General features: G+C 51.0%; 1 protein-coding gene across 1 annotated transcript in view; it reads right to left on the reverse strand.

Annotated features, from left to right (window-relative positions):
- The window catches only part of LOC121151591 (katanin interacting protein), a 157,559-nt gene that overhangs the window by 39,614 nt on the left and 101,350 nt on the right, over window positions 1-16,595 (reverse strand). The window contains exons 12-14 of the mRNA XM_040973166.1: window positions 14,742-14,847; window positions 10,393-10,605; window positions 805-942 (exon numbers count right to left, since the gene is read on the reverse strand). Of these exons, the coding sequence (XP_040829100.1) occupies window positions 805-942; window positions 10,393-10,605; window positions 14,742-14,847 (457 nt within the window). The remainder of the gene's footprint in view (window positions 1-804; window positions 943-10,392; window positions 10,606-14,741; window positions 14,848-16,595) is intronic.

Below are 16,595 nucleotides of genomic sequence, written 5' to 3' on the forward strand. Positions count from 1 at the left end.
GTGCCGCGTGTGTCGCCAGCCCGGGAAGAGATCCAGACTCCCAACTCCAAGTATGGTTTGTTAGCGGATGTCTGTCACGTTTGCAGCAAAGTCAAGTCCAAAACTTGTGCGTTGAGCTGCGAGACCATCTGCACATGACATTCCTGCATCTCCTTGCCTGTTCGGCTTTTGGACAAGGAGTTCCTCCAGAGTACGCCTCAAGTTCATCATGTGCGCAACCATGTGCGGGTGCGTGGCAGGAAGGTGGTGATACAAATGAACACACACAAGACAGTCTGCAGGAAGACGGCCGGGGGCCTGGGACAGTCACACGAGGGGAGATACTCAAAAGGCGGGATGAAACAAGAGGTGCCAGAGGAAGCCGGGGCTCAGGGCCACGGGACAGACGTTTCCATCACTCCCACACCCCACGTCAATCCCAAGACTGCATGCCTGAGAGCTATTTGGACCTGCAGACCCTCAGGCCCTGTCTAACACCTGCTGGACTGGAGTGATGACTCAAGAGATTGGGTCTGGGGTCTCCAGGACAGGTTCAGATTCTCTGACACTTGCTGGCTGCATGACCTGGGGTATGTTCTGTGACCTCTCCAGGTCTAGATTTCCTTATTTGTATTATTGAATCAGCTATACTCTTAGTGAGCTTTCAAACACCCAGTGTGAAGCTCCCCACTGCTTCCTGCCAAGCAGGCTCTGGCTGCACCTGCCAGAGCAAGTGGCCAGGCCTCCTGGTGCCCAATTTTTTGCAACTTGAGGTATCAGCCTCCCAGGGCCCAGACTGGGATTCAGAGCTGGCTGGTTACTTACACCATCCGCTGTCCAGTAATTCCAGACCTTGACCTTGGCCAGCCCGAAATCGCACAGCTGCCTTGTGTTGCGGATGACAAACATGAGCTGGAGCGGTGGGTGGAAGGGGCAGATCCACGGGGAGGCATCCTGCGTGTTCTGAAAGGCCAACAAGAGAGGACAGTCAGTACGCATATTCCCACCGCTCACCCCGAAACAGGAAAACAGCAGGGACCACTGGGCTGGTGGAAACCAGGGGTGGGCCAGTGTGGCAGGCCAGGCCATCTTTGCTACCTAGTACAGGAAGGGGACTTGGGTCTCACCCATCAGGACTGCACCTCGTAGCACGCTAAGGACCCTGTGCCCCGCCACACTGCACATGGCCCCGCTTTGATCTGCCAGCCGGCGGGAGCTGAGAAAGCAGCTGGCTTGATTTTAATCAACTTAATCGGCTTGGAGAAGCATGGTGGGGGAGGGGAGAAATGCTGGGGAGAGGGGTGGGCAGAGGCTCCCCCCCGCCCGACGCACACAACCCCACGCACACAACCCTGGTGCTGTTTGATTAACCCGGCTGACACAGCCATTTGATTTGCTTTTGTGAAATTCCGTTGGGTTTTCTAACATTGAAAAACAGAAAAGAAAGTAGCATAGGCCCTTGTTCAGACGGGCTCACAGCACTGAGCCTTGGGGTTTATTTTGCTCCCTTTCAGGGAGTTTCCAAGCCTGGGGGTTTCAGTCTGCAGTTTACACGCTGCCCTCCTGCCTTCCCCCACCGCCCAGGGTGAATGGAAGCCAAGGCTACTGGTTGAAAACAGCAAGGGCAGAAGGGCAGCAGGCCTCCATGTTATTTCCACTCCCACTGATCACACTTAATGCCAGAAGCGCTTTGGAGAAAAGACAAATTGGGGGGGGGGGTCTTCTCAGCTCCAGTCACCTCCTCCCTTCTCTTTCTAGATACCACGGGGCACCTTTCTGGGCTTCACGGGGACAAACCAATGGCGGTTCCCGAGTATGTTCATGTCAGCTCAACCACAGGGCTCGCCCTCTGTTCTTCCTGCCCGGGCATTTCAGCTACAGGATGATGCACGGTCACTCCTGACACAGTGACCATGACCTCCACCCGCCTTCAGCTCCTTGCAATGCCTGAAGTAAATGTTTGAGTCCCACAATGCCCTGTCTCCCCAGGGACCTCTCTTTAGGGAGTGGGCCCCTTGGGGAAGGGCTCGCCTGTGTGTTAGGGTTCATTCCAGAACCTCCGTGTTCATCACAGGTCCTTGCCATGTGAGAAAGGATGGTGAGAGCTTGGGGGATGAAGAAATGATGGAATGAGAGGGCGGATAAAATGCACCTCCTGGTAGCTGTCTTCTTACTTATTTTCTGCATCTATCTGAGAGACAGAGAGCGAAGAGAAGAGAGAGGGTGAGAGCAAGCTCAAGCTCTCCGTAGATGGTTCACTTCCCAGATGCCTGGAGGAGGCAGGGTTGGGCCAGATGTAAGCCAGGAGCCAGGAGCCAGGAGCCAGGAATCCAATCCAGGGCTCCTATTTGGATGGCAGAGATCCAGGCACCAGAGCCATCGGCGTCCGACTCTGGCTGTGTGCGAGCCAGATGCTGGAATGGAGCGGGGAGCTGGGACCGAAACCCAGGCAGGAGCTCTGATCTGTTGGAGGCACTTCAGGCAATGGCTTCACTTGCTGTCCCAAATGCCCATCCCGGTCTTCAAATGACAACCAGCAGCTGCCAGGTATGCAAAAGCATTTTGTCTGTCTTAGGAGTTTTTCTTGTTAAAGACAAATCTGTTACTAACACTTACCAGGAGGGAAGTTTCCCTAAGAGCCAGCTTTCTGGCTTTTCTAGGCACTCGGGAGCCCACAGTGGCTCAAGATGCCTTGGAGCCAGTGTGCTACCACTAGAGGCCACGGCAGCCCTGTAGTCTCCACCACTCCCTACTGTCTTACTTTTCCTCCACATGTGCCCCGTTTGGCCCCTGCTTGGGGACCTGTAGCAGGTCCCATCTGGGGCCAACGAGCACCCCTTGAGTGTCTGCCACGGGTTGAGTAGCAGGAGCCTCACTCAGCATCTGAGAACATCAGAACCAGCTCCCGTGCCTGTGAGTGGACGGACACAGGGCAAGGGGATGGGAGGCCCAGGCTCCAGCTGCCAGGGAGGACAAAGGGGGCCTGTTGTGACCACCAATGGTGCCTTTCAGGAGGGAAGAGGTGGCTTTTGTCAAGGGGGAAGAGACGAGTTCAAGGGGTTCTGATTTGTTCCGGCGGGGCCTTCAAGCCTCAGGCTCCCGAGGGAACTTGGAGTGCTCTGGGCAGCTGCCAGGAATGGGGTGGAGAGAGCACAGTGCCCGATGTAGGCCTGTGGCTCCCTTCCCCCACTTCCTAGCTGCACTGGGGCCGCACACAGGTCATCATGGCTGCTTGACAAAGGCAGAGAGGACAGTCTGGTCCTTTGACACAGGCGAAGGGGCTGTCACTAATTTCCCTTCCCATCACTGTCAGTGGGGGCCAAGGGGCAGTGAACATGGGGTGATGGTTGTGTGGGTAGTGGGGAGTCCACATCAGAATCATGGAGTTCAAAATTACAGGGCATTAACCTGTGCCAGGCTTGAGGCCTCATAAGCGGCCAGGCCTTCTGATGTTTTCCTTCGCAAAGAGACAGCAGAGGGCAAAGCCCCAGGTGCCAGGCTAGCAGACAGGGCATCTTGAGGTGCCCTCCCCTCAACTCTGCAGGTAGCTAATACCCTTGGTGCTTTCTCTCTGAATTGGGAGGTGGGCATGGGTTGGCTCAAGGTTGCCCAAGATGGCGGAGTGAGTCTTCATTCATGAATTCATTCTGGCTCCATTTGTATTTCCCCAGGAGCAGACCCTGGGGCCAGCATTCAGAGGTGAGTAGTTTATTTGGACAGCGCAGAAGGATAGGCAGCTGAGTGAAGAAGCCAGATGTTGGAAAGTCAGCTCATGACACGTGTGTGGAGAGGTCAGCCGCTCCGGTGGGCAGTGAGGCTCAGGCCCACGAGGTTCAGGAGCAAGTCCACTGCGGCCCAAGGGAGCCATGGGTGCTAATACCTCAGTCCCCATCAGTGCATCCTGAGGGTTGCTCCTGGGGTTCTGCCCACCCATCATTGCTCTTCCCCCTCCCCCTGGTGTGGGCTTTTGCATGCAAGGCAAGTTGACCAGCCCAGAAGTTCCCAGCAGAGGAAAGGGAGTAGCAGGGGGGAGGAAGCACAGGGGCTTGACTATGTGTCATCAGTGGATTACCATCACGATCTTCACTGTCACCAATCTCTCTTTCCAAATGCTTCACCACCCTCACGAAGACCATGTCTCCATGAGTATCTCCATGAGTGGTCACCCTCTGCTCCGGGTCCTGCCAATCTATCTCTGGATTTGCCAGCCCTGGACATTGCTTATCAATGCAATCATCCCACCCTGGACAGCGTCCTGCGTCTGAGTTCGCTCTGCCTCATGCATTGCAGACTCATCCAAGTTGTAACATGTATCACAGCTTCACCTCCTTTTTTATGGCTGGATACTATCTCATCGCATGGGCATACCTCATTTTATTCATCCATTCAACGGATGATGGACATGAGGGTTGTTTACATCTTGTGGCTATTGGGAAGGCTACCATGAGCACTCAAGTTCAAGCTTTTCAAATTCATATCCATGCTGTCATTCCTCTTGGGTGAAGGTCTGGGTGAGGAACTTTTACGAACATAAAGGTAATGCCACAGTGCACTTTCGTAAGGAAGTTCCCAAGTGTGTTTCATGGTGGCTGTATCTCTAAACTTCTACATATCCGGTAGTAGGGCGTGAGGGTTCCGAGCTCTCCATATGTTCCCTAACACCTGTTCTTTTCTATTTTCTTTCTTTTTTTGTAAAGGTTGATGGCCCTCATTGTGGGTGTTAAGTACAATATGGATTTGCATTTCCCTCATGATGAATACTGTTGAACATCTTTATATGCGCTTATTGGCATTAACTCATCTTCTTGGAGAAATGTCTATTAGAAGTCCTTGAGCTGCATTCTAATTGCATGGATTGCTTTTTGTTATTGTTGATTTAAGAGTCAATTATGTATTCTGGATACCAGACTTATCAGACATTATTTGTCAATATTTAATTTTCTCAGTTTGTAGTTCTCATTTTACCTTCTTGGTAGCACTTCTAAAGCAAGAGACAGAGAGCGAAAAATCTTCCATCTGTTGGTTTGTTCCCCAAATGGCCACAATGGTCAGAGATGAACCAATCCAAAGCCAGGAACCACAAGCTTCTTCAAGGTCCCCTATGTGAGTGTCGGGTCCCAAGGCTTTGGGCCATCCTCCACTGCTTTCCCAGGCCATAAGCAAGCAGCTGGATGGAAAGTGGAGCAGCCAGGATACGAGCTAGTTGAGCCATCATGTTGGCCCCCTTACATTTTGATTTATCAAAGTTTTCCTTTTTGTTGCATGTGCTTTGGATGTCATATTTGATGGGACTCCATTGACAAATTGAAGACTCTGAAGATTTATAACTACATGCTCCTACAAGATGCTTTATAATTTTAGTTCTTATAGTTCAAAGTAGGAGCATAACTTCATTTCTTTGGTGTGGAAATATATTTATCCCAGTAGCACATGCTGAAAAGATCATGGTTTCCCCCAACAAATGGTCTTGACATTGTCGTCAGATTCAACTGTAGATGCAGGAGCTCGGTCCTGAATCTTAGGATTAGTCCCTTGATCCACCCGAGTATCTATGTCAGAACCATGCAATTTTGATGACTGTAGTTTGGTAGTATGCTTTGAGAATTAAGCAGTGTGAGTTCTTCAATTCTATTCTTCCTTTTCCTGACCAAAAAAAAAAAAAAAAAAAAGAGGAGCTGGAGATCTGATAGGATGCAATGAATATGTAGATTGGTTTGGGGTCCCCGTGAACACAAACACCATTGCATACCTTTGGGTCTTTAATTTCTGTCGACAATACTCAGCACTTATCAGGATTTATATGCGATGCTTCTTTGATGAAATGTATTCCTATTTTATTTCTTTCGATAACTATTACGAAAGGAATTGCTCCCTGAATTTTCTTTTTAGATGTTATTACTAGAGTATAGAGGTACAATTAATTTTTATATGTTGATTTCTTATCTTGTAACCTTGAGGAATTCAGTTTCAGTTTCACGGAGGTATTGTTCTTTCTTTCTTTATTTTGTGGATACTTTAGGCTTTTCTATATATTCATATTAACTGTGAATGTAGTTTTACATCTTTTGTAACTTGTTATATTCTTGTTTAACGGCCCACGGTAGAACTTCAGGTCCACTGTTAAAGAGGAAGAATGGTTGCAGATCTTCTGGTCTCATTCCTGATCATTTCGGGATGATGTCCAGTCTTTCACCAATAAAGCGTGATGTCAACTGTGGGGGCTTCAGATGCGTCCTTCATGAAAGGTGGAAGTTGAGGCTAAGGATGCCCTCGGCTCTCCTCTCCCCTTTCCTCTCTTCCCCGCTTGCCCTCTCCTCCTCACCTCTCCTTTCTTCTGTTTCTTAATGTCTTCTCTTTCTAAGCCATGAAAGATTGCTGGGTGTTTTCAAATGCCTTGTCTACACCTACGGGGTATCACGTGGTTACTGTGCTGTACGTAGTACACTCTTTGATGTTGTACCAACTCTACACTATTGGTACAAATTCTGCTTGGCCTTGATGTATAATTCTTCTTATGAACTGCCAGAATTGATTTGTTAGTGCTTTGTTCGGAGTGTTTACAATGAATCTCGTAAGATACTGGTTTGCAGTTGCCCTTCTTGCAATGTCTTTGGTTTTGAGATCAAGGTGATACTCTGGGCTCACAGAAAAGTGTAGCCTCATTTTAGAAGAGTTTACAAAGGACTGGTGTGGTGCTAATTCTTTTTTAAAAAAATATTTTATTTACTTTAAAGTCAGAATGACATGGAGAGAGATCTGTCATTCTCTGGTTCATGTCCCTTGTGTAATAGACAAGGCTGGGCCAGGCTGAAGTCAGCAGTCAGGAACTCCTTCTTGGTCTCCCACATGAGTGGCAGAGACCCAAGGATTTTTACCATCATCCACTTCCTTCCCAGGCACACAAGCAGAAAGAAAGCTAGACTGGAAATACAACAGCTGGGACTTGAACCAGCATTCAATAGGGACACCTGTGTCCCAAGCATCAGCTTAGCTCACGGAATCATCATGTTGGCCCTGACTGGAGTTAACTCCTTAAACGTCTGATAGAACTCACCAGTGAAGCCATCTGGTCCTGGCATTGTCTTTGTGGGCAGCATTTCTGATGATGAACGGTCTCTTCATTTGCTGTAGGTTTATTCTGAATTTCTACTTCTTCTTGAGTCAGTTTTGGTCATTTGTACCTTTCTGGGAGTCTTTCTGTTTTACCTAGATTATCTAGTTTGTTGACATACACATATCATAAGTCTCTGATCATTCTTTTTATTTCTATAATGTCAGTAGTAGCATCCTGATTTTATGCAGTTGAAATTTTTTTCTTCCTAAGTTCAACTAAAGATTTGTCAATTTTGCTGATCCTTCAATAATTAGCTTCACTTTCACTGATTTTATGTATTATCTGGACTACTTTTACAATTTCCTGGGGATCTATAATTATTTCCAAAGAAACAGTATAAAAAAATGGCATGAATGTGGCATTTCTGTATGTCATGGGGATATAATAGGAACAGGACAAAGAAAAGCTTACACTCTCAGCAGAGGAAACTTGTGTACATGTGTTCTGATGAAAATTAGAAATGACAGCCTGACACTGACCACAGGGGAGGGGACTGGACGCTTCCAGGAGTCAGGGAAGGCTGTGCGGAGAAAGTGGTATCTGGGCTGAGGTCTGAAGGTTAAGATGACACTTGGAAACCTGGAAGAAAGACCTTCTGGGGAGGTGGTAATGAACTTGGCAGGTCAGAGGAGCAGAAGGCAGGCCCGTGGCTGCTGGAGCCCTGCTGTGGCTGCTGGAGCCCCGTGTGCCAGGCGGCGGCGGTCAGAGGAGTGCAGACAGGAAGGAGCGGGCCTGCTCACAGAAGGGGCACCTGGTCTTGCACTCCTCCGTGCCATGGGAGGCTTTGGCAGAGCTTTTCAGGAGCGGGGAGCAGGACAATCTGACATCACTAGAAGGTCACCTTGGATACAACCAGGAAAGTGCAGTGGGTAGCATGAGAAGAAGAGGATAAGAAATAGAGTGTTTACTAATCCACGTGAGAGGGAACCCGAGGTGACTGGACTTGAGTCGGCCACAGAAGCAGAGAGAAGGGATCGGATTCAGGCTCCATCCAGGAGGATGGCAGGGAGAGCATCCTACGCACACTCTGTCCCAGCACAGAAAAGCTTGTGCAACACAAACTTGTTAACTTTTTCTTTGGACATAATTTTCTATGATGTCTAAGGTGGTTGTCTGGGGGGCGGCTGAGCAGACAGTGAGTTGCTGAGGTAAGACCCCTCCCGGAGGAAGACACAGGTGGGTGGTGGACAGTGGGACTCCAACTCCGGTTTTAGATCTCTGAGGGCTGGGCAGTCAGGCAGGGGAATCCAAGGAGCAGGAGGGGCTGGGTCAGCTTGGGTGGCAGGGTGGGGGTGGGCCTGGAAGGAGGAAGGTTTGCATAAGCACACAAACACCTGCTCTTCTGCACCCCGCCTCCACTCCCAGGTGACTTAGCTCAGCTGTCAGACGGACCCAGCAGCCAACGCTGCACCGCTGGGGTTTTAGGTCATGGGATTGGGGTTCCTTGGGGATGAAATGGGGATGAATCATGCCAGTGGATCTGGAAGGTTTTGATGGGTTCTGTGTCCTGGGAGCCCCAGGCCTGGAACACAGGGAGAAGGCACACAGGCCCGGAGGCCCATCAGCCCAGGATGACAGCTGCTCAGGTCCCAGCCTCAGCCCTAGCTTTCTGCACAGATCACATAGGTCTGCAGCTCAGGGGCAACCCCCAGGGGCTTACAGACTCCAACTGGGAGGCAAAGAAGGGCTGTGCAGGCCACAGCAGCCAAACTGCAATCCAATGACCCAATAGGACCTGTGTCTCTCAAGGGTGGGACAGTCCTGGGGCTGCTGAACTGGAAGCTGACTGTGTCCCCCCAGTCTGAGCATGGGCACAGATGTTTCTCACCTGCATCCTGTTTCCCATGGGCCTGTCATCTCCTGACCCTCAGGGATGTCTTTAGGATGAATTTCTTCCTGCACTGCCCTTCCGGGGAGTCTATAACTGGCATCCAGGGGCCGTGCCCTCTGGTGGCAAGGGTGGGCCAGGACTGTTCCTCTTTGGGAACTGAGCAGGACAAACTGATCAAGCAAGCAACCAACGAATCAACCAACCAACCAACCAACCAACCAACCAATTAACCAACCAAGAAGCAGATTCTGTCCCCTCTCCAACAAAGATCAGTCCCAATGTGTCTCAGATTCCTGAGACCATCTAGGAACTCCAAGATGCCCGCAAGGCCTGTCCTTTTCTGGGCTGGGCCACAAACACTTGAAATACCTCCCTTTCTTTCTTCTCTCCCCCACTCCCTCCCTCCGTATGTCAGGTGCCAAACAAAGGGAGCCGGTTCCGAGCTCCTGCCATCCCCAGGAGTCTAAGAGCTGTGGCAAATGTTCTACCTTTGTCTCCCAACCGTCCACAGACTCAAGACCAGTACCTGGCTCACCGGCACTGGGCAGGGGTGTCACAGACTTCTCCTCTCATTTCTTCTACTTTATAATGCAGTGAGGAATATGTCCTCCTTAATAGAATTACTGATGATGAGTGAGAACAGCCAACAGCTGGCTTCTTTGGCGCCCCGAGGGAGTGCTGGCCATGATGTGGAGCTCTTGATGTTCACATTTGAGCCATACGTGTTGTAAGGATCACTTTTTTTCTCCCGTGGGGTATCCATTTTACAGATGCAGAAACTACAGTCAGGTAAGCTGCTGGGGTCCGAAAGCTGTGTGCGCTCAAACTTTGGACCCAGGTTCTTCTGCAGCCCACACAGTGAGGTCTGAAGCAGCTCTCTATACACCCTGTCTGCTTCAGTGCCTGAACAGGTGTATTCTTGGTAAAATAATAATAACAACAACCCTTTGCTCTCTGGAATAGACAATACACGGACGTGGCAGAAAACAGCATCTGAAAAACAGACTTCCCGTCGCCCTGGGCCCCAGTCACCAGCCCTGGACCTGGAGGTACTCAAGTTCCCAGTTCCCTAGAAACGCTCCTTAAGACCATTATGAGTGACACTGAAGGACTGCCCAGCACACGCCACCTGTGTCCTGTTCTGCAAGTGGTGGGCAAGGCAAATGCCCAGGTCTTTAAAAACATTAGCTAACTTAAAGGAAAAGGTTGGTGCTGCGGGAGGGAGGCAGGAGTCTGAGATGGTGTGGCTCAGGCTGCAGGATGACTATGAACTTGGCCTGTGTGAACTAGCTCCCCCAGGAAAGCCACACAGAACAGAAATCTCTGGGAGAGAGCTTGGGGATGGGAGGCTGGGAGGGAGGCCTGGGGGCCCTGGGCTCCCGCCAGCTATCCTAAGGAATGGCTAGGGAGGCTTGCCATACACTTCCCTGTGCTGCGACCCCAGTGAGCCTGTGTGTGTGCCACTTACAGCCAGGTTCCTGTTGACGAGGTGGCCCAGCTCCCCCGGCGTGGCCATGTGACAGATGTCCACGTCGTGGGGCGACACATACAGCTTTGTGTTGTTCTGGTCGAAGAACTCCACCTCGGTGAGACCCACCCACAGCGCGCTGCCCCAGTTGGACAGGATCTCCATAGTCACATGCACAGCGTCTCTGATCTCCGCTCTCCTGCCACACTGGTCCTTAAAGGAGAGGAACAGCAGAACAGAGGATGAAAACACAGCAGGCTCGACATCAGCTCACTGCAACCTGACAGCTCGGGGCTCGGTTTCTCCAACTATATCAGGAGGGGCAGAGTGGCACCCTGTGCTTATCAGGAACTGCGAATCAATTCTGTATTTCATGCAGTTCTTGGACACCCTGGCACTCAGCAAGTTTTCTGCTGAAGAGTTTGCCAATAGAAATGTTTACAAAGCATCAAGTTTTGCCTGACCGTGAACTTCCCACTGCCCCATGGTCATGTCCTGAGGAAAGCCTTCACTGCTGCCCAGCTGGGCGAGTTGTATGCCCCCAAATCCATCTGTAAAAACCCCATCCCAGCATGTGGCTGGCATTGTGCTATAGAAGGCTAAGTCTCCATTTGTATCATCGGCATCCCATATGGATGCAGCAGTCCCGGCTGTTCCACTTCCCATCCAACTCCCCTGCTTGTGGCCTGGGAAAACAGCAGAGAATAGCTCAAGTCCTTGGACCCCCTTCTCACATATGGAAAACCCAGAGAAAGCTCCTGGCTCCTGGCTTCGGATCGGCTCAGCTTTGACTATTACTGCCATTAGGAGAATGAACCAATGGATGGAAGAACTCTGTTTCTCCTCTCTGTCAAATGTGCCTTTCAAATAAAAATAAATCTTTAAAAAAGTAATGCAAAGTCTCATAATGTGACTGTTATTTGGAGACAAAGCTTTAAGAGAGGTGATTCAATTAAAATGAATTGCCAGGGGTGGGCCCTCATCTAATCTGACAGCTGTCCTTACAAGACACCATTTGCACATGGTGGACCTGTCACTGCTGTGCATTAGGGGCAGGTGTTTGCCTTAGCAGCTAAGATGCCATTAGGGATGCATGCATTTTGGAACTCCTGGGTTCGAGTCCTGTCTCTGCTGCCTCTTCCTCCAGCTTCTTGCTGATGTGTGCCCAGAGAAGCATCAGCGGCTGGTGTAAGTAGCTAGGTTCCTGCTGCCCGTGTGGCAAGGCCTGGACTGAGTTCCATGCTTCTAAGTTTTGGCCTAGTCCAACTGAGCGACTGTGGACTGTGGGCAGTTGGAAGGAGCACCAGTGGATGGAAGTGTTTTTGTTGTTGTTGTTGTTTTGTTTTTGTTTTGTTTTGTTTTGTTTTTGTCTCTTTGCTTCTCAAATCACTGAAAGTTACACAAGTTACCAGTAAGATCACTTGTGGCTACAGTGAGAACATTGCCAAGAACAAGAACAAGCCAAGGAGAGCAGCCTCAGAAGGAGAGCAACCCAGCCAGCACCTCAACCTTAGTCTTGCGGAAAACATGCTGGTGGTGGTGTGTGACAAGGGCCCCACTGCCTTGGATGGGTCTCTGCATCTTCAGCCTGATAGGAAGATGGGATTGACGTCACTCCTGTGAAGGCCCCCCTGCTATGCACGTTCAGCAAGGGCCGAGCCCCGGACCTGCCTGAGCAGTTTCAGTGTCTGGTTCTTTCTGATTCTCTTCTTTGCTGATTTGAATGCCCGCTGCCTTCCAGGCAGGCTCTGTGGCCAGAGGGTACGTGAAGGCCATTGATGAGTGGCAGCCATGCCAAATGGCTTCTGGGGGCCTCCGGGGCCCGGGTGCAGTGTGCTGGTCGCCATGGATCAGTCACTCATAAAATGGTGCCTACCCTGCGTGCACCTGCCCTGTTAATTAGCCCTGGTAATCTGCAATGGTTCTGTGAGCATGGGAGCTGGGCAAATGCAGAGCGACTGCTCCCCACTTATTTTTGTAATTAATAGCCAGTGAGACGTGCTATCGCTCTCAGCGTGTGTGTGAGCATGTGCACGAGCCTGGAACAGCACGTCATGGGGACGGGGTGGGGACAGCTAGGTCAGCTCAGCACTCCCAGAAGGAACGTGGTGGGAGATGAAGTTTGGATGAACTTGCCTGGCGGAATCCACAGCTTTCTTTCTGCTTGTCACCTTTCTCTGGTTGCACAGGGTCTTAGCCAAGTCTGCTGCTTTGGGCTCGAGTCCCAGGCAGACTGGCTGGTGACGAACCTACACATGCCTGGGTGACTTTGGGGAGATGGAAGAGTTCATGAGTTTGTGCTTGCAGGCACGCTCCAGGGCCAGGTGAGTGGTCTGGGTGGTGTAGAGGAATGGCAGTGCCAGGCACCTTGCATGCTGCAGGTAGCAGAGAGGTCAAAGGTCAGGAGGGCTGCCCTGCAAGGGGTGCTGTGGGGTCTGCTGCAGTTTAATGTCATGATTTGTGACAGGACTGCCTCCTGCTTTCTATACTGCCTGCCTCAGGTCCCTCCTGGGAGTCTGAAAGCAACGTAGGGAGGGAAGCTCTTGGCATTTGCCCTCCCCTTCCTCCTCAAGACCACCTGAGTTCTCTGTGGGAAAGCCCTTCCTCCTGTATTCTCAGCCATGACACACAGGGACACCAATCTCTTCCCACTCTGAGAAGGAGCCTGGTTGGCACAGGGCATCCTGTGGGTACATCCCCTGGGCCACCAGGAGGGCATAGCTCAGTGATGGTCCCAGTCTCAGCTTTGTGTGGGTGGGAGCCACACAACTGGAATCGGGGGTAGGAGGGCAGTCTAAGAGTCTCAGAGCAAAGGCTCCTTCCACTCACTCTTAGGCCCCGAGGAGACAGCAGAACTGAGACTGGCACAGTGGGGCACAGAGCTCTGGGGTGCAGCTGATGCTGTGGGGACAGGGCTGGAGACGTCTCGTGTGAGCTGCCAGATCCAGTCCCATCTGGAGGACTGGCAGCAATGCACGTTTGTCATTTGTCTTCTCTTTGTTGCCCAAGTCACTTGGCCCTGCATGTTCTGTCTCCTGTGATGCAAAGAGGCAGAAACAATCCAGGCTCTTTTTTCATGGGGCTAGAGCTGCACCACACTCAAGACTCCATGGTTGAGTGAGCAACATGTGCCAGCTGCGTGAGAACAAAGCTTTGACTTCAGACACTGTCACCAGCTCCTCCCTGGCCGGAGCCAGACAGACCCTCCCTGACTCACCCTCATGGAGCCCGGTGGAAATGTGGATGACCCCCCGTTGGACGCTCACAGACTCTAAGCAAGGTCGCATGAGCTCTATGCCCACGGCTTTGACTTGGCCTAGCCCTTGGTTGTTGCAGGCATCTAGGGAGTGATTCAGTGAACAGAAGGTCGCTGTTTCTCTCTCCTTCTGTCACCTTGCCTTTCAAATAAATACGTCTTATAAGAAGGAAGAGAGAGAGCCTAGTCATGGTACCACCTGGCCACCACTGCCTGCCTTTTGTAGTGGGCGGCCCGCCCCGTCAACGCTCGGCTGTGTCGTTGCACGGCAGATACAATCACATTGGACTTGATGAAGACTGACGCTGCCTTCTACACTGAACTTCACATTCTTCATATTTCTAATCTGCGTAATCTTCGCGGTGACAGCCTCGCCGCCTTTTATACCACTGCATTGTGCTGACATCTCATACTTTGCCCATTAACTCCATTATTATGAGACATTTAGGTTCCTTCTATTTTTTTTTTCCTCCCGTCCCTTATTTCAAACCCGTACTTTCTAATAATTCTGCAGCAGGCATCATTGAGCCTATAGCTTTTTATTTCTGCCAAGTGATTTCCCTGGGATAAGAAACCCAAGGGGGCATGCGTGGGGCGGGGGCAGGGGGTTAGTGGTGGCCGGGCTGGAAGCCTTGAATATTTCCATTTACAAGCCCTTCATCTGTTTACACTGCCACCAGCAAGGTGCAGCAGCAGCCACAGCTTTGCTGCAACCTTGCCAGTGCTCAAGGTTATCATCAGAAATCATTTGTTAACTTTGATTCCAAGCGGGACATTGGGGCTGCTTTACTTTGCATTTCTTGATGACTAGCACTGCTGGGCCTTTCCCGATGGGCTTCTATTTATATTTCTCTCCAGAAACTTCTGGCCCACATCTTTCTGTCCCAGCTTCCAGTGCTCTAGATGTGTTTGGTCTGTGTGCTAAGGGAGAGGCAGAACTGGAGACAAAGGCAGAAATATGCTAAGCTAACCACTGTGGGAGCCACCCCGCTAAGCAGTGGTGAGTATTAAGTGGGCCCCTTCCACTCCTGGCTCTAAGGCAAAACCTGGAGTGTGCCTGAATAAACAAAAATGCGTAAGTCAAGGCTCTCACCTCCGGGTCTAGTACTTGCTCCTGGGTCAGTGATGCTGCCACCTCACTGAAATGCACACGATCACTTTCCATGGCCTGCAGTGTTTCTGGAAGCTTCAGCTGCTGTCTGAAATGGGATTTTGGTTTAGCAAGCAGGCGGTAACAAATGATAAGCAAAAGACAAGGCTGCCCATCAAAGGGCTCCCTGATGGTTTTTCCACCTCCAGAGAGAAGCAACAGTGTGAGAAGAAAGATTGCACCCTGCCTTTGGTTCAAAGGGACAAGCAGGCATACAGGCGGGAGGGTCCGCTTGTCCCTTTGTCGACAGCTGGACAATTAGCAATGAAATCAGAGCCCAGCTGGAGAGGAACTGCTGGGGGGCCACACAGCCAGCTGACCTGCGAGAGCTCACTGAGCAGAGGTTGGCTGTAGTGTGGCCTGCAAGACAAATGCGGCCCCTGGCCTGCTTTCAACTATGTATTGATTTGGATTTCTTACAAAGGCAGACACACACACACACACACACACACACACACACACAGAGACAGAGACAGAGAGATGCAGGGTGGGAGCATCAGAGAGTGTTTCTAACTGTTGATTCATTCCCCAAATGTCCATAGGAGCTGCAGCTGGGCCAGGCAGAAGTCAGGCACTCAGAAATCCATCAGGGTCTCCTAAGTGCTTGGGAAGTGACTCAAGTGCTTGCTGCCTCCGGGGAGGAGGGCACACATCAAGCAGGAAGCTGGAGTAAGAAGTGGAGGTGGGACTTGAACCCTGGCGCTCTGATAAGGGATGTGGGCGTTATGAGCAGAATACGAAGTGACTACTCAGCCAATGTCCACCTTTTTCTGCAGGACCTTCGAACCAAAGCTGGCCTTTCTGCTTTTTAATTGTTGTTAGGACAAACAAGTGAAGAGCAAAAATTACTGCAAAGCCGTTAAGCCTTTGCTATCTGGTCTTTTCTAGCAACAATTTGCTGCCCACTGGCCTCTAGATCTGCTGTGCTTATCTCATTTCCAAGCAAGCATAGGGGGACTGCAAACCAAGGAGGATGCACCTCTGCTGGTCACAGGCTCCCCTTCCATGGGCCTGCCCAAAGCCCAAGAACCGCAGGGCCTGAGGCCGTTATCAGATAGTATCTAGCCCAGGTCTTCAAGGTGCAGGGCAGACTACCCATGTTCTCACTGAAGGCACTCATTTGGGAGAGGAGCCAGTCCTGCAGGGCACACATCTCGGCTGGACAACCCCTCCTTCTTACAGTGTGGGAAAGCTCTGTCCCTTTCTGTGCTGATAAAGCTCCAGGTATGATGGGTGCACAGGCTGGATTGGGGGTGCATTCGCCTCTCAGTCAGGCACACTGCACAGTCCCTACAGCACACAGCTCTCTGCACCGGTGGCCCTGGATGTAGGTGTGTGTGCCAAGGCACAGTGGGAGACTCTAGGCTTGAGCTGGCTCAGCTGCTCAAGATGGATTTTTGCCTGTGGACCAGAGGGAAGCTTTGATTTTGATGGTAAAACTTGACCGGTGCAATGACTGATGCTGTGTGCGCAGGGAATGGGTGCAGAGCCTGAAGGGGTGTTCACAGAGAGTCAGAGCTGTGAAGGGTGCTGCTGCACGCCCCCTGCCCCTTCACACCCCAGCCAGCTGGGGAATAAATCCCCCACTCTGGGCTGCTTGAGGGGGGCTGTCAGTGGAAACCTCAAGAAGGAAGGACTGAGACCCGAACGGAATAATCCAAGAGCCAATTTGCCAGAAAGAAATTGAGCAAATTTTGTGCTTGAGGGCTAAAAGAGATGAGGGAGGGAGGGAGGGAGGAGAGAGAGAGACTGAGGGAGCATAGTATAAAGAATAGTTTAGAATGGTCTGGGAGCTCA

This window comes from Ochotona curzoniae, unplaced genomic scaffold (assembly GCF_017591425.1).
Source record: "Ochotona curzoniae isolate NIBS_2020 unplaced genomic scaffold, NIBS_Ocur_1.0 contig_2321, whole genome shotgun sequence".
Taxonomy (NCBI): Eukaryota; Metazoa; Chordata; class Mammalia; order Lagomorpha; family Ochotonidae; genus Ochotona; species Ochotona curzoniae.